At 42.0% G+C, this 18,925-nt stretch overlaps 1 protein-coding gene across 3 annotated transcripts in view; it reads right to left on the bottom strand.

Moving 5' to 3' along the window:
* The window catches only part of PPP2R5A (protein phosphatase 2 regulatory subunit B'alpha), a 203,832-nt gene that overhangs the window by 139,262 nt on the left and 45,645 nt on the right, over positions 1 to 18,925 (bottom strand). For all 3 annotated transcript variants that reach the window (XR_004538831.1, XM_033938423.1, XM_033938422.1), the window contains exon 3: positions 18,420 to 18,521. Coding sequence is in view for 2 of the 3 variants with exons in the window: in XM_033938423.1 (XP_033794314.1) it covers positions 18,420 to 18,521 (102 nt within the window). In the remaining variant the exon portion in view is untranslated. The remainder of the gene's footprint in view (positions 1 to 18,419; positions 18,522 to 18,925) is intronic.

Raw genomic sequence — 18,925 nt, 5'->3', positions numbered from 1 at the left:
CACACAGAATTCCATACAAACCGTCAGCTAGCCAAGTGAAGCCAAGGCCTTTAATATTCAAGGTCTTAAGATTCCAGCAGGCTTTAGAGATTTTGAATTTGGCTAAAGCTGACAGAAATTTAAACTATAAAGGTTCAATGTTGCTATTCTTGCCAGATTTTGCATAGCATACTGCAGACATAAGAAAACAGTTTCTTCAGCTGAGACCACATTTGAAAGAAAAGGGTCTCAAATATGGACTGTATTTTCCTGCAAGAATGAGGGTATCAAATGGAAATAAGTCCCTGTACTTTGATGAACCGGAAAAGTTAAAAGATTTCTTGGCAAGTACTAAGCCAGTGTCTTTTTAAATGCAATCACTTCCTATGAAGATAAGAAATGAAGATTGTGAGAGAACAGAAGATTGCGAAGAAAAGAAGAATGAAAAGGAAAAAGGGATGAAAGTGAAAGATTGAGATGCACTTAATGATTTTTTGTTTGGTTCAAAATGTAATGATATTTCTGTTCTGATTTATTAATTTTCAAAAAGTACAGTATATGTTACATGCATCAGTTTTGTTTTATTGCTAAATATAAATTGCTGATGATATTTTGATGAAATTGAATATAATAATTTTTCACAGTAGTGGTGGTTTATGGATATCTTAATTAAATGAGAAGATAGTTTACTATGTCTGATTAAATTGATGGCAGTATTAGAGAAAAGAAGTTAATATTGTTGCATTCTGGGTTGGTCATGGATAATCTTTATAGATTACTCATGAAATATTGGAAATTTCAATTATTTAATAGTAACATATTGATTGAGGAATTTTTATAATAAAGTTGATTAAATATAATTCTGTCTAAAGGGTATTAGAAGGATCAATTGATATCATATGAAATGGTAATCTAGCTATAATGAAATAATTTATAATTAAATCTATATGAAGATTTCTTTAGGATAATAGGTAAGAATGCATTATTACAAAAGATACTTCTAATGATTACTTGTCTCATAATGTATTATGAACATATTGTTATGTATTTTTTTGGGGAGAAGAAAATGTGATTAAATGTTGCCTGGGGGGGTATTGTGGTTACCAATTCCATGTGTGTTCAAAGGCTAGCAATTTCTGTGGGTGGAAGGGGAGGGATAAAGGGGGGGGGTTATTTACTATTAGGGATAAGAAGGTAGGGAAGGATGGGGATGTAAGAAATCAATTTCATATGTCACTAGATATTATATGTGTATTGGTGTCTAATTATTTCAAATTGAATAATTTTAATTATCATTGTTGGTATTTGCATATGAAAGATGGAGATTAAAATCTTTTCTTTAAACGTCAATGGCCTTAATCACCAGGTTAACAAAAAAAAAAGTTAGCTTTCCTAAAAAAGCAAAACGCTAATTTATACTTTATTCAAGAGACGCACCTGTCCATACTAGAATCTAGGAAATTGGAAGAGGGTTGGGTTTATAAAAGTTTTTTTGCTCCAGCAACTGGGAAAAAAGCTGGGGTTGCTATATTAGTTAATAGAAAATGTACAGCCAATTTTCAAATGATTGATTCGGACCCTTTAGGTAGGTGGGTATATGTCAAAATGAGCATGGGAAATACTACCCTTGATTTGTTCAATACTATGCCCCAAATATGAATCAAACAGAATTCTTTAGAAATTTACAACAATTATTACTCCCACTGGCTACTTCTAATTTAATAGTGGCTGGAGATTTCAATGCTGTTATGATCCAATAATTGATAAAAAACCAAGTAAAATTATGAAATCATTAGGATTGGATAATTTGGTACAATCTTGTAATTTAATTGATATATGGCGTATTCTTCATTTTAATGATCAGGAATTTTCCTTTTGTTCACAGGTCCATAAGTCTTTTTCAAGAATAGATTATATTTTTGTTTCAAATCAAATAGTCCAGAATGTAACAAAAGCCATCATAGATCCTATCATTTTGTCTGATCATGGTGGTGTTTGGATTGAGTTACTATCTGATGAACAAAATGGTTGTAAACCTATTTGGAGATTTGATAATACTTTGATTGCAGATTCAAAGTTCCTTGACGAATTTAAATTGAAAATGATTGAATTTTTTCAAATTAATGCCTCTGATGATGTTAGTGTAGAAACGATATGGGATGCATTTAAAGCTACCATGAGAGGTACTATTTCATATTCGGCATATATTAGAAAACAATTTTATGATTTGGAGAAAGAAATTGGATATTTGGAAAATAAATTAGTTGATAGATGGGAGCAAAATTCCCTACAAGCTTAATTAAAAGCAAAAGCTAAATATAATGAGTTGTCTTCTAGATTTGTAAGGAAGGTTTGTTTTCTCAGCAAACTCAGTATTATGGAAACTCAAATAAGGCGGGAAGATTACTGGCAAATTATTTTAAGGCAAAGAAAAGAAAAACAAAAATTATTGCAATAAAAGATGAAAAAGGAGAAATGCATACTAAAATTGAATATATTTTAAAACAATTTTTAAAGTTTTATAAAGATCTGTATTCTTCTGAGCCTTATGAGGATAGGGTAAAAGATGGTTTAGAATTTTTGATTTTAATTGATGGATCAAAGGTTCCTGAACATATAAAAAGAAGTTTAGAAGATCCTATATCTCTAAAAGAATTAGAAACAGCGTTGAAGTCTCTTAGAGTTGGATCCACTCCAGGTGGTGATGGTTTTACAGTAGAGTTCTATAAATCATTTCAAAATACCCTTTTACCATATTTACTAAATTTATATCAATATCAACTGACTAAAGGTTGTATTAAAGGTACTATGGCAGAGTCGTTAACAATTGTTTTACCAAAGCCAAACAGAGATCCTACTTTGGTTTCAAACTACAGGCCTATCTCGTTAATAAATGTAGATGGAAAACTTTTTGCTAAGATATTGGCTTCAAGATTGGCTAAAGCTCTCCCTTTTATTATTGATGTGCACCAAACAGGATTTGTTGCGAAGAGACATTCTTCTAATAATATTAGATTGGCTTTTCATACTATAAATTTAACAAAAAATATGAATGATTCAGCTTTCTTAGTTTCTTTGGATGTGGAGAAAGTCTTTGATCGAGTTGAATGGACTTTTATGTATCAGGCATTAGAGTGGTTTGGTATAGGTTCTGGTTTTATTCAAATGATTCAGATGCTGTATAGCTCTCTTGGTGCAAGATTATACATGGAACCAACAAGAGGAGAAGCCACTCTTGACCTAATCCTCAATGGGCTAGGGGGACCCACAAAGGAGGTGGTAGTACTAGCACCACTAGGAAACAGCGATCACAACATGATCCAGTGCAAGCTAGAAATAGGAACACCAAAAGTGAGGAGAACCACAACGACAGCACTCAATTACAGAAAAGGGAACTATGAGGCCATGAGGAAAATGGTGGGAAAGAAACTCAGCAGCAGCGCAGGGAAGATGGCGACCGTAGAAAAAGCTTGGTCCCTACTCAAGAACACGGTGCACAAAGCACAGAACTTGTACGTCCCCAGGTTTAGGAAAGGGTGCAAAAAGAACCAAACAAAAAACCCGGTGAGGATCACAAATGCAGTGAAAAAGGCGATAAGCGACAAAAAAGAATCGTTCAGAATATGGAAAAAGGACCAAATCAAGGACAACCAGGATGAACACAAAAGGCACCAAAAGGAGTGTCACCGAGTGATAAGGAAAGCAAAAAGAGAATATGAGGAGAGACTGGCAAAGAAAGCAGGTAACTTCAAACCATTCTTCAAGTATGTGAAGGGGAGACAACCAGTCAGGGAGGAAGTGGGACCCTTGGATGATGGAGACAGGAAGGGAGTGGTGAAAGAGGAAACAGAGATAGCTGACAGGTTAAACAAGGTCTTCTCGTCTGTCTTCACGAAAGAGGACACATCCAATATTCCAGAACCCGAGGAGATCTTACATGGAGACCGGGATGGGAAGCTGGACAAACTAGAGATAAGCCGGGAGGACGTCCTCCGTTAGATAGACAGACTAAAGAGCGACAAATCACCAGGTCCGGACGGCATCCACCCAAGGATACTAAAAGAGCTGAGAAACGAAATAGCAGAAACATTTCGTCAAATATGTAACCTTTCCTTAGAAACAGGGGAGATCCCAGAGGAATGGAAAATAGCAAATGTCACACCCATCTTCAAGAAAGGGTCAAGGGGTGACCCGGGAAACTACAGGCCGGTGAGTTTGACCTCGGTCCCGGGAAAGATGATGGAAGCACTGATTAAGGACACCATCTGCGATCACATAGAAATCAATGGGCAGCTGAAGGCAAGCCAGCACGGCTTCTGCAAGGGAAGGTCATGCCTCACAAACTTACTGTACTTCTTTGAGGGAATAAACAGCCATATGGATAAAGGGGAATCCATAGACATCATTTACCGACTTTCAAAGAGCCTTCGACAAGGTACCCCACGAACTGCTGCTAAAAAAGCTGTGGAACCATGGGGTACAAGGGGATATCCACCGATGGATCAAACACTGGCTGGCAGGAAGGAAACAAAGAGTTGGAGTAAAGGGCCATTACTCAGAATGGCGATGGGTCACAAGTGGAGTCCCACAGGGGTCGGTTCTGGGACCACTCCTGTTCAATATATTTATAAATGACTTGGAGACAGGGACGAACTGTGAGGTTATTAAATTTGCGGACGACACCAAACTCTACAGCAAGGTTAGAACGAAGGAAGACTGTGAAGACCTGCAAAGGGACTTGACGAGATTGGAAGACTGGGCAAGGAAATGGCAAATGAGTTTTAACACTGAGAAATGCAAAGTCATACATGTAGGGAAAAAGAACCCGATGTTCAACTATAAAATGGGGGGATCATTGCTGGGGGTGAGCAACCTTGAAAGAGACCTGGGGGTGATGGTGGACACAACACTGAACGCAAAACACAGGGGAAACAAGTCCACAAGGAACAGAATAGTATTTATATTTTTAAACCTTTATACGTAATTTGCTGTTTCTTTATATATGTTTTTATTATTATATATTTTGTTATCATATTTATTATATGTTTCTATATGTGTTCATATGTTTTTATACATGATTTGTAGACTCCTGACGCAGGCCTTAGGGCCGAAACATGTACATGTCGGGTCAAGTATTTTTGGAAGAATAAAGGATTACCAGATTAACCAGATGAGTTAAAAGACACTTTTATTTGTGCACCTTTCCTTATTGGACAATTCCACTTTTTTCCACTATTCTGGACACAACACTGAAAGCATCAGCACAGTGTGCGACAGCCTCAAGGAAAGCAAATAGAATGTTGGGTATCATCAAAAAGGGTATCACGACCAGGACGAAGGAAGTCATTTTGCCGTTGTATCGGGCAATGGTGCGCCCACATCTGGAGTACTGTGTCCAGTATTGGTCGCCGTACCTCAAAAAGGACATGGCGGTACTTGAGGGAGTCCAGAGAAGAGCGACAAAACTGATAAAGGGTATAGAAAACTTCTCATACGCTGACAGATTGGAAATGCTGGGGCTATTCTCCCTGGAAAAACGGAGACTTAGAGGAGACATGATAGAAACCTTCAAAATCATGAAGGGCATAGAGAAGGTGGACAGGGACAGATTCTTCAGGCTGTGGGGAGCCACAAGTACAAGGGGGCACTCGGAGAAATTGAAAAAGGACAGGTTTAGAACAAATGCTAGGAAGTTCTTTTTCACTCAGAGGGTAGTGGACACATGGAACGCGCTCCCGGAGGCTGTGATAGGCCAGAGCACGCTACAGGGGTTCAAGGAGGGTCTAGATAGGTTCCTGAAAGAAAAGGGGATTGAGGGGTACAGAGAGAAGTGGAGGTAGGTTACAGAAATAGTCAGAAACCACTTCACAGGTCGTGGACTTGATGGGCCGCCGCTGGAGCGGACCGCTGGGCACGATGGACCTCTGGTAATTTATCAGATCGGTTTAACTTGCAAAGGGGGGTTAGACAGGGTTGTCCTTTGTCTCCTTTGCTTTTTGATGCTGCTTTAGAACCCTTGTTATTAGCCATTAATCAGGCAAAGGGGATACAAGGTATTCCTTATTCGAATTGGGAATATAAACTCTCTGCTTATATGGATGATATACTGCTTTATTTGAGAAACCCAGAAACTACCATTCCATGCCTACTTGAATTGATAGAGAAATTTGGAAAGTTTTCAGGATATAAGATCAATTGGAGTAAATCTGACGTTCTTCCGCTTAATGTCCATTGTACCAAAGGATTATTGAATCATTCTCATTTGTTTGGAAAGAAGATGGATTAAAATACTTAGGTATTACTATTAAAAACACAATAGAGGACAAAGTGAAGGAGAATGAAAAACTTTTATTAAGAAAAATAACAGAGATGTGTGAGCAATGGAATCCTTTACATCTTTCTTGGTGGGGGAGAGTTCAAACTATTAAAATGATGATATTGCCTGTGGTTTGTTAAAAAAAAACCATACATAGTAACATAGTAGATGACGGCAGATAAAGACCCGAATGGTCCATCCAGTCTGCCCAACCTGATTCAATTTACATTTTTTTTTTTTTTTTCTTCTTAGCTATTTCTGGGCGAGAATCCACAAACTTCAAATCGTTCTTCAGATATGTGAAGGGGAAGCAACCGGCAAGGGAAGAAGTGGGGCCATTGGATGATGGAGACAAAAAAGGAGTGGTAAAAGAGGAAAAAGAGATAGCAGACAGGTTAAATAAGTTCTTCACGTCAGTCTTCACGAGGGAGGATACATCCAATATTCCGGAACCGGAGGACATCGTAAATGGGGATCGGGATGAAAAGCTGGTCCAACTAGAGGTAAGCCAAGAGGATGTCCTCAGGCAGATAGACAGACTAAAGAGCGACAAATCGCCAGGTCCGGACGGCATTCACCCAAGGGTACTCAAGGAACTAAGGAACGTAATAGCAGAGCCACTTCGCCAAATATGTAACCTATCCTTAAAAACTGGAGAGATCCCGGAGGATTGGAAAATTGCAAATGTCACACCCATCTTCAAGAAGGGTTCAAGGGGGGACCCAGGGAACTACAGGCCGGTGAGCTTGACCTCGGTCCCGGGAAAAATGATGGAAGCACTGATTAAGGACAGTATCTGTGAACACATAGAAAACAATGGACAGCTAAAGTCGAGCCAGCACGGCTTCTGCAAGGGTAGGTCATGCCTCACAAACTTATTGTACTTCTTTGAGGGGGTAAACAGACAGGTGGATAAAGGGGAATCCATTGACATCATTTACCTTGACTTTCAAAAAGCCTTTGACAAGGTACCGCACGAAAGACTGCTTAAAAAGCTGTGGAGACACGGGGTGCAAGGGGAAGTCCACCGATGGATCAAAAACTGGCTGGCAGACAGGAAACAGAGGGTTGGAGTGAAGGGCCATTACTCAGACTGGCATGGGGTCACGAGCGGAGTTCCGCAGGGGTCGGTGCTGGGACCGCTCCTGTTCAATATATTTATTAATGACCTGGAGGCGGGAACAAATTGCGAAGTTATTAAATTTGCGGATGACACCAAACTCTACCGCAGGGTTGAAACCATGGAAGACTGCGAAGATCTGCAAAGGGACCTAACGACGCTAGAAGAATGGGCCAAAAAATGGCAAATGAACTTTAATGTAGGGAAATGCAAGGTCATGCATGTAGGGAAAAAGAACCCGATGTTCAGCTACAAAATGGGAGGATCACTGCTAGGGGTAAGTAACCTTGAAAGAGACCTGGGAGTGATGGTGGACAAGTCTTTAAAGGCGTCGGCACAGTGCGCCACAGCCTCAAGAAAAGCAAACAAAATGTTGGGTATCATTAAGAAGGGTATCACGACCAGGACAAAGGAGGTCATCCTGCCACTGTATCGTGCAATGGTGCGACCGCATCTGGAGTACTGTGTCCAATATTGGTCGCCGTACCTCAAAAAGGACATGGCGGTACTTGAGGGAGTCCAGAGAAGAGCAACTAAACTGATAAGAGGTATGGAAAACCTCTCATATACTGACAGACTGAAAAAGCTGGGGCTGTTCTTCCTGGAAAAGCGGAGACTTAGAGGAGACATGATAGAAACCTTCAAGATCCTGAAGGGTATAGAAAAAGTAGACAGGGACAGATTTTGAGATTACGGGGAACCACAAGTACAAGGGGGCACTCGGAAAAATTAAAAGGAGACAGGTTTAAAACAAATGCCAGAAAGTTCTTTTTCACCCAGAGGGTGGTGGACACATGGAACGCGCTTCCGGAGGCTGTGATAGGCCGGAGCACGTTACAAGGCTTCAAAGAAGGTTTGGATAGGTTCCTAGAGGATAAAGGAATTGAAGGGTACAGATAAGAGTAGCGGTAGGTTATAGGGATAGTCTGGGACCATTGCTCAGGCAATGGGCCTGATGGGCCGCCGCGGGAGCGGACCGCTGGGCGAGATGGACCTCTGGTCTGCCTCAGCGGAGGCAACTTCTTATGTTCTTATGTTCTTTACCCGGTACTGTGCTTGGGTTCCAACTGCCGAAATCTCTGTTAAGACTTACTCCAGCCCATCTACACCCTCCCAGCCATTGAAGCCCTCCCCTGCCCATCCTCCTCCAAACGGCCATACATAGACGCAGACCGTACAAGTCTGCCCAGTAACTGGCCTAGTTCAATCTTTAATATTATTTTCTGATTCTAAATCTTCTGTGTTCATCCCACGCTTCTTTGAACTCAGTCACAGTTTTACTCTCCACCACCTCTCTCGGGAGCGCATTCCAGGCATCCACCACCCTCTCCGTAAAGTAGAATTTCCTAACATTGCCCCTGAATCTACCACCCCTCAACCTCAAATTATGTCCTCTGGTTTTACCATTTTCCTTTCTCTGGAAAAGATTTTGTTCTACGTTAATACCCTTTAAGTATTTGAACGTCTGAATCATATCTCCCCTGTCTCTCCTTTCCTCTAGGGTATACATATTCAGGGCTTCCAGTCTCTCCTCATACGTCTTCTGGCGCAAGCCTCCTATCATTTTCGTCGCCCTCCTCTGGACCGCCTCAAGTCTTCTTACGTCTTTCGCCAGATACGGTCTCCAAAACTGAACACAATACTCCAAGTGGGGCCTCACCAATGACCTGTACAGGGGCATCAACACCTTCTTCCTTCTACTGACTACGCCTCTCTTTATACAGCCCAGAATCCTTCTGGCAGCAGCCACTGCCTTGTCACACTGTTTTTTCGCCTTTAGATCTTCGGACACTATCACCCCAAGGTCCCTCTCCCCGTCCGTGCATATCAGCTTCTCTAAAATTTGTTTGGCTGGGTAAAAGGCCTAGAATTGCTTTAGTATCTCTACAAAAGTCAACTGTGGAGGGTGGGGTAAATTTTCCAAATGTTTATAGGTATCATCAAGCTTATATTTTATGTCAGGGTATGTATTGGGTCCTCCCAGAGCTCATGGAAAATGTCCCAGATTGGCTGTATTTAGAATGGCGACTCATGTTTCCTTTGCATCTTTCTCAACTTATTGAGCAACCAACCGCTACATAAAATCAATAAGTAAATGGCGACGAAACAATAGACCACAGTGGTTCTCTGCGGAGATCTCGGACCTCATAAAAAAGAAGAAAAGAGCGTTCATCTTCTACAAACAATCAGGGAAGCAAGAACCCAAGGAAGACTATCTGGCCAAGTCTAAAGCGGTCAAAATAGCAGTCAGAGAGGCCAAACTACGAATGGAGGCGAATCTAGCGAAGAACTTCAAGAAGGGCGATAAATCCTTCTTCAGGTATATTAGTGACAGAAAAAGGAACACAGATGGGATAGTACGCCTTGGAAAACCCGACGGGAGCTATGTAGAATCGGACTCCGATAAAGCCAAACTATTAAATGAAAGTGTCACAGAGGTCTCGGTGGGCGACACATTGGCCTCCAGTGACCACAACATGGTATGGTTCAATATCAGGAAAGGTTTCACTAAATCTACTACACTAACCAAAGTCCTCAAATTCAAGGACACAAATTTCAAAGAAATGGGAGGCTTCGTTCACCAGGCGCTACAAAGCCAAGAAGAAACCGATAACGTGGAAGACATGTGGTCGACTTTGAAAGCAACCATACAAGAAGCAACAAACCGCTATGTAAAATCAGTAAGTAAACGGCGAAGGAACAATAAGCCACAGTGGTTTACTGTGGAGATCTCAGACCTGATCAAGGAGAAGAAAAAAAGCATTCATCTCTTACAAACAATCAGGGAAGCAGGACTCTAGAGCAGACTACCTGGCCAAATCAAAAGCCGTCAAAACAGCAGTCAGGGAGGCTAAATTCCTCATGGAGGAGTCTCTAGCAAAGAACATCCAGAAGGGAGATAAATCCTTCTTCAGGTATATCAGTGATAGAAGAAAAAACTCAGGCGGGATTGTACGTCTTAGGAAACCAGACGGAGACTATGTGGAAAAGGATTCGGAAAAAGCCCAACTATTAAATGAATACTTCTGCTCAGTCTTCACCCGAGAAGCGCCAGGGCTCGGCCCTCAGCTACAGACAAGGGTTGGCTCAGTTGACCCGTTTAGTAACTTTGAGTTTACGCCCAGCAGTGTCTACGGTGAGCTGTCAAAGCTCAAGGTTAACAAAGCAATGGGGCCGGACAACCTGCACCCCAGGGTGCTTAGGGAGCTGAGTGATGTCTTGGCGGAGCCACTGTCCGCGCTCTTCAACCTCTCCCTTAGTACAGGCAGCGTCCCGTTGGACTGGAGGACGGCTAACGTCATTCCACTCCACAAGAAAGGCTCAAAGATGGAGACAGCAAACTACAGACCAGTGAGTCTAACATCGATAGTGAGCAAACTAATGGAAACTCTAATCAAACACCAATTAGATAAGATCCTGGATGAGGAGAATCTACGGGATCCCCGACAACATGGATTTACTAAGGGGAGATCCTGCCAATCCAACCTGATCAGCTTCTTTGACTGGGTAACGGGGAAGCTGGATATAGGGGAGTCCCTGGACATCGTGTACCTGGACTTTAGCAAAGCATTCGATAGCGTACCACACCGCAGGTTACTGAGCAAGATGAGTTCTATAGGATTAGGTAACACATTGACGAAATGGGTTGGGAGCTGGCTTGGAGGTAGGCTCCAAAGGGTGGTGGTGAACGGCACCCCCTCCGAAATGACGGAGGTGATTAGTGGAGTACCACAGGGCTCAGTCTTGGGCCCAATCCTATTCAACATCTTTATAAGAGACTTGGCAGAAGGGCTTCGAGGTAAAATAACATTATTCGCCGATGACGCCAAACTGAGTAATGTAGTGGGCAAATGCACAACAGACGAAGATTCAGTGCCCGACAACATGATGCACGACCTACTCCTACTGGAGCGATGGTCTAGGACATGGCAACTCAACTTCAATGCCAAAAAATGCAAAGTTATGCACCTGGGCAGCCAGAATCCATGCAAGTCTTATACCCTTAATGGCGAGATCCTAGCAAAAACGGTAGCAGAACGAGACTTGGGGGTAATCGTCAGTGAGGACATGAAGTCTGCCAATCAAGTGGAGCAGGCTTCGTCCAAGGCAAGACAAATCATGGGCTGCATACGAAGGGGTTTCGTCAGTCGTAAGGCGGAAGTCATTATGCCATTGTATAGATCCATGGTGAGGCCCCACCTGGAATACTGTGTGCAATTCTGGAGGCCGCATTATCGCAAGGATGTGCTGAGACTGGAGTCGGTGCAAAGAATGGCCACCCGGATGGTCTCGGGACTCAAGGATCTACCATACGAAAAACGGCTTGACAAATTACAGCTATACTCGCTCGAGGAGCGCAGATAGAGGGGGGACATGATCGAGACGTTCAAGTATCTTACGGGCCGCATCGAGGCGGAGGAAGATATCTTCTTTTTCAAGGGTCCCACGACAACAAGAGGGCATCCGTTGAAAATCAGGGGCGGGAAACTACGAGGTGACACCAGGAAATTCTTTTTCACTGAAAGAGTGGTTGATCGCTGGAATAGTCTTCCACTACAGGTGATTGAGGCCAGCAGCGTGCCTGATTTTAAAGCCAAATGGGATCGGCACATGGGATCTATTCACAGGGCAAAGGTAGGGGAGGGACATTAAGGTGGGCAGACTAGATGGGCCGTGGGCCCTTATCTGCCGTCTATTTCTATGTTTCTATGTTTCTATGAATACTTCTGCTCTATCTTCACTTGCGAGGCGCCGGGATCCGGCCCTCAGCTGCAGACAAGGGAAAGCTCAGAAGACCTATTTCAAAATTTCGAGTTTACACCCAGCATTGTCTACTCTGAGCTATCGAGACTCAAGGTGAACAAAGCTATGGGACCAGACAAACTACCCCCCAGTGTGCTCAGGGAGTTGAGTGACGTTCTGGCGGAACCATTATCCGCACTCTTCACTCTTTCCCTAAGTACAGGAAAGGTCCCGTTGGACTGGAAAACGGCCAACGTCATTCCACTCCACAAAAAGGGAAGCAGGACGGAGGCTGCAAATTATAGACCGGTAAATCTCACATCAATAGTGAGTAAAGTTATGGAAACACTAATCAAACGCCAATTAGATACGATCCTGAATGAGGAGAATCTACGAGATCCCCATCAACATGGTTTTACGAAGGGAAGGTCCTGCCAATCGAATCTGATCGACTTCTTTAACTGGGTAACAAAAAAGCTGGATATAGGAGAGTCCCTGGACGTCGTGTACCTAGGCTTCAGCAAAGTGTTTGATAGCGTCTCGCACTGCAGGTTATTGAGCAAGATGGGTTCGATGGGATTGGGTGAAACATTAACTGCATGGGTTAGGGACTGGCTTACAGGAAGACTTCAGAGGGTGGTGGTGAACGTTACCTCCTCCAATACGACGGAGGTGATCAGCGGAGTACCGCAGGGCTCGGTCTAAGGCCCGATCCTCTTTAACATCTTCGTAAGAGACTTGGCTGAGGTACTTTGAGGTAAAATTACATTATTCGCCGATGACGCCAAACTATGCAACATAGTAGGCAAAAGCACAACAGACAAAAGCACAATGCCCGTCAATAGCTCAGTGCCCGACAGAATGATGCAGGACCTACTCCTGCTGGAACATTGGTCAGAGACTTGGCAACTAAGTTTCAATGCCAAAAAAATGCAAGGTCATGCACCTTGGCGGGAAAAATCCATGCAGGACCTACACCCTGAATGGTGAGATCCTAGCAAGGACCGTGGCAGAACGCGACTTGGGGGTGATCATTAGCGAAGACATGAAGTCTGCCATCAAGTGGAGAAAGCTTCCTCCAGGGCCAGACAAATCATGGGCTGTATCCGTAGAAGTTTCGTCAGCCATAAGACCGAGGTGATAATGCCGCTGTACAGATCCATGGTAAGACCCCATCTGGAATACTGTGTACAATTCTGGAGACCACATTACCAAAAGGATGTACTAAGAGTTGAGTCAGTTCAGCGTATGGCAAACAGGATGGTCGCAGGACTCAAGGACCTTCCGTATGGGGAATGGCTGGGCAAGTTACAGCTATACTCACTTGAGGAACGCAGAGAGAGAGAAGACATGATCGAGACGTTCAAATATGTCACGGGCCATATCAAAGCAGAAGAAGATCTCTTTTTTCTTAAAGGACCCACGGCAACCAGAGGGCATCTGTTGAGAATCAGGGGAGGGAAATTCCATGGCGACACCAGAAAATATTTCTTCACCGAAAGGGTGGTTAATTGCTGGAATAATCTTCCGCAACAGGTAATTGAGGCCAGCAGCGTGCCAGACTTTAAGAAAAGATGGGATTGGCATTTGGGATCACTTCATGGGCGTAGTTAGGGGATGGGTCATTAGTGTGGGCAGACTGGATGAGCCGTGGCCCTTTTCTGCCGTCATTTTTCTATGTTTCTATTAGTATAAAAATGCTTAGAAAGTATAAAGAAAAAATAATTTTGATAGATACCTGGAAAACTTTACGTTATGTTAGCAATTTATCACCTAATCCAATTTCTAAATCATTCCATTTGGCTAAACTCCAAGATTAAAATTGGCGGATTTCAAATCGTCTAGAAGCATTGGATTATTGCAGGTAAACAAACTTTGAATGATGTTATTTCAAATGGTACACTGCTTAGTTTTTCACAGTTGCAACATAAATATGGTTTAAATAAGTCACAAAGTTTTAAATGGTTGCAACTGAAGCAGGCTATTCAGGAGGGGTTCCCTGGATGGAAAAATCTTGATAATCAGTATAGTTTGGAATTCCTTTGCTTTCAGGCAGATTTCTTGGGACATCAAGCCGCACAGTGGTATAAATTGTTATATGGCTATTTGAATAAAAAACAAAAAAATGGTCTTAGAGACATTTGGAGCATTGAGATCAAGCACCAAATTTCTGCATCTCAATGGCCACATATTTGGTCTTGGAGAATGAGATGTACAGTGTCTGCATCTATGAGACAAACTTGGTTCTTTTTGTTGCATAGAGCTTTTTGGACCCCAGTTCATTTACAAAAGTTAGATAGCTCTAAGTCTAATAGATGTTGGCACTGTAATCTGGAAGCAGGGACTTTAGATCATTTATTTTTTTCTGTCCTTGTATCAATGCCTTTTGGAAATCAATTTGGTCCCAAATTAATTCTCTATTAGAAAACCATGTAGCCCTATCCTATGATACAGTTTTATTTGGTACTTCTATGAGATTGAGAAGCCAAATTTCAGTGAATAATAATAAATTGCTATTAATAATGACAAAAGTTGCCATTCAGCATATTACTAGAAACTGGAAAGATTATACCAGACTCAATTACACCTTTTGGTGGAACTCACTATGCCATATATATAAAATGGAAAGAATAATTACTTTACAAAAGGGGAATTATAATAATTTTAAGAAGATTTGGGGCCATTGATAGCATTTTGTAATGATTAGACACCTTCTTACATAACAGAACATAGTTAGAAGGGAGGGAGGGTATTTAGAGTTATAATTTTTCCTATTTTTGTTTATAATATATGTAATATTGAATGAATTTAATACTATTGTTGGAAGGGATGGGAGGAGGAGGGGTTTTTATTTATATATTTATGCTGATGTTTGATTAGATTTTCAAGTGATTTGTATGATCTAATTGATATTTTATTGTACACTTGATGTAAGAAATGAAAATGAATAAAGATTTGGAAAAAAAAAAAAAAATTTACAGCTGTTAGCTGGTGGAAAGGCGATAAAAGCATGAGTTTTTCTGGGGTTCCACTGAGATGGGAAAACAAATAGGTCAATCAAATACTGTGGAGCTTGACCGATAGAAACTTTGTAATAAAAGCAGCTCAGTTTGAAAATAACACGCGCTTCTACAGGGAGCCAGTGTAAATTTTGATACAAAGGGTGACATGATCAAACTTCTTCTGATTACTCGTATGTTTGATTGCTGTATTCTGAATAATACGTAATCTTAAGATGTTTTTCTTAATACCCGCAAGATATACAACATTACAATAATCAAGCTGGCTCAGGACCAAAGACTGAACCGGGGGACCTGAATGCCGAAGCTTGATTTTTCATTGTTAAATTTTGATTCAGAGTAATATCTAATTTTTTAATAGTGGAATGGAATGTATATTCAATGGGGCATTTACAGTTATAGATGGATCATAAAATAGCTGTCGAAGAGAGGCAAAAAATAATTTTATCTTATCAGAATTCAACTTCAATTTAAATTCTGAGATCCAAGCCTCGATTGCATCAAAGATAGCCTTGATTATATGAGTTATTTTGCTCACCGATGTTTTGCATGGAAATATGATGGTAATATCATCAGCATTACTGAACAATTTTACTACAAATTTACACAATCTTGGTTCAAGAGAAGCGTTGAAAAGCGTTGGAGATAGAGGTGAACCCTGAGGAACTCAACAAGGGTTTTTCCATGGTGCTGAGTTAACATTGTTGATTAACTTGATACTCTATGTTTTAAAATTGAAGTGAGGTTTGGACTGCAGTAGGCTTAAAGATATCCAGAGAATAGCAGCATTCAAACACATGGTGGCTATGTTTGCCCATACAAATAGCAGGGATATAGTTTTACAGATAAAGTTACACAAATGATTTTTCTACATATTGTTACCAATTTGACTTTAACAAACCAATCAAACAAACAGAATGTCTGCAACTGGACAGAATTTTATAAGACCAGACAAATATAAGGTTATGTGTCTGGCTCTTAGAAACATAGAAACATAGAAATAGACGGCAGATAAGGGCCACGGCCCATCTAGTCTGCCCACCCCAATGACCCTCCCCTACCTTTCTCTGTGAATAGATCCCACATGTCTATCCCATTTGGCCTTAAAATCAGGCACGCTGCTGGCCTCAATAACCTGAAGTGGAAGACTATTCCAGCGATCAACCACCCTTTCAGTGAAAAAGAATTTCCTGGTGTCCCCGTGCAGTTTCCCGCCCCTGATTTTCCACGGATGCCCCCTTGTTGCCGCGAGACCCTTGAAAAATAAGATGCGGGACCCTTGAAAAATAAGATGCGGCCCGTGAGATACTTGAATGTCTCGATCATGTCACCCCTCTCTCTGCGTTCCTCGAGTGAGTACAGCTGCAACTTATCCAGCCGTTCCTCGTATGGGAGTTCCTTGAGTCCCGAGACCATCCGGGTGGCCATTCTCTGGACCGACTCCAGTCTCAGCACATCCTTACGGTAATGCGGCCTTCAGAATTGCACACAGTATTCCACGTGGGGCCTCACCATGGATCTATACAATGGCATAATGACTTCAGGCTTACGGCTGACGAAACTCCTGCGTATGCAACCTATGATTTGCCTTGCCTTGGATGAAGCTTGCTCCACTTTATTGGCAGTCTTCATGTTCTCACTGATGATCACCCCTAAGTCTCGTTCTGCTTCAGTTCTTGTTAGTATCTCGCCATTAAGGGTGTAAGTCTTGCATGGATTTTTCTGCCCAGGTGCATGACTTTGCATTTTTTGGCATTGAAGCTGAGTTGCCAGGACCTAGACCAGCGCTCCAGTAGGAGTAGGTCGTGCATCATGTTGTCGGACATTGAATTTATGTCTGTTGTGCTTTTGCCCACTACATTGCTTAGTTTGGTGTCATCGGCGAATAATTATTTTACCTCGCAGCCCTTCTGCCAAGTCTCTTATAAAGATATTGAATAGGATCGGGCCCAGGACCGAGTCCTGCGGCATTCCACTGATTACCTCTGTCATTTCGGAGGGGGTGCCGTTCACCACTACCCTCTGAAGCCTACCTCCAAGCCAGTTCCCAACCCATTTTGTCAATGTGTCGCCCAATCCTATAGAACTCATCTTGCTCAGCAACCTGCGGTGTGGTACGCTATCGAATGCTTTACTGAAGTCCAGGAATACGATGTCCAGGGACTCCCAAACATCCAGCTTCCTCGTCACCCAGTCAAAGAAGCTGATCAGGTTGGATTGGCAGCATCTCCCCTTAGTAAATCCATGTTGACGGGGATCCAATAGATTCTCCTCGTTCAGGATCGTATCCAATTGGTGTTTGATTAGAGTTTCCATTAGTTTGCACACTATTGATGTGAGACTCACCGGTCTGTAGTTTGCTGTCTCCATCTTGGAGCCTTTCTTGTGGAGTGGAATGACGTTAGCCATCTTCCAGTCCAATGGGACGTTACCCGTACTAAGGGAGAGATTGAAGAGCGCGGATAGCGGTTTCGCCAAGACATCACACAACTCCCTGAGCACCCTGGGGTGTAGGTTGTCAGGCCCCATTGCCTTGTTAACCTTAAGCTTTGACAGCTCGCAGTAGACACCGCTGGGTGTAAACTCAAAATTACTAAACGGGTCATCTGCTTCAACCCTTGTCTGTAGCTGAGGGCCGAGTCCTGGCGCCTCGTGGGTGAAGACTGAGCAGAAGTATTCATTTAACAGTTGGGCTTTTTCCGAGTCCGCTTCTACATAGTCTCCAGCTGGTTTCCTAAGACGTACTATCCTGCCTGAGTTCTTATTTCTGTCACTAATATACCTGAAGAAGGATTTATCTCCTTTCCGGATGTTCTTCGCTAGAGACTCCTCCATGCGGAATTTGGCCTCCCTAACTGCTGTTTTGACGGCTTTTGACTTGGCTCTTCGTTTATGTAATCCATTGTCGCTTTAACAAAGCATCCCAAGCCGCATTTGGAGTCATGACCTGGGCAGGCCCTCTACAGAATATCATCGGCCCATGCCACCAGAGGGATATCATATGAATTTTGTGAACATGCAAATGGTGCTACAGTCATAGAAAGATTGATAAGCATTATCCTAAACTATAGATAAATCAGCTTTACTCAGTCAAATAGCTTAAGATAGATTTATCTGGTCACAGAGAAACAAAGAATCAGATGGAACCATTTTCTTTTTCAATGGTTACTTTTCAAAATACATGCCACTAATGTAAATGAAATATAAATCATCTCATTAGTTTCTAACTGCAGTTATATACCTGTATGTGAGGCCAGGAAGTCTCCAGTGTTGGTTCATCCTCTTCTGGATCAAAATCTGGATTATCGCTTGGTGGAAGAGTTCGGAAAATATTGGAACAAATCTGTGCAAGAAAAAAAAAAAGCTTTTTAAACCAAAACTAAAAGATAATCTAGATCACAGTATCTTAGAACAGACTCCATATCCTTGTGCATTGTTTACATTTTATTATCTAAAATATGCAACCTAAAATTTATTAAAATAGAAGTTTGTTCAATTGATCTATACAACATACTCCACAGTGTCAATGTGAAAGAAAAATTATAGGAGGGGGAAGTGATGTCACAGTCCAAGCTGGACGTGTAACATTGAAGCCCTGCGGGGCTCGGCCAACAAACGCGATATTAGCAATTTTCGCAACTTTTGGGCTGCGCAGATATCATTTATGTATATGTAAAGGAAGCAGGCACTTGAAGCAATGAAAAAAGGAACGCAACACCGAACTGATCTAACGAAATTTGTGTTTAA

Source organism: Geotrypetes seraphini, chromosome 3 (genome assembly GCF_902459505.1).
Source record: "Geotrypetes seraphini chromosome 3, aGeoSer1.1, whole genome shotgun sequence".
NCBI lineage: Eukaryota > Metazoa > Chordata > Amphibia > Gymnophiona > Dermophiidae > Geotrypetes > Geotrypetes seraphini.
The sequence above is the reverse complement of the archived record's forward strand: the minus strand, read 5'-3'. Positions and strand labels throughout refer to the sequence as shown.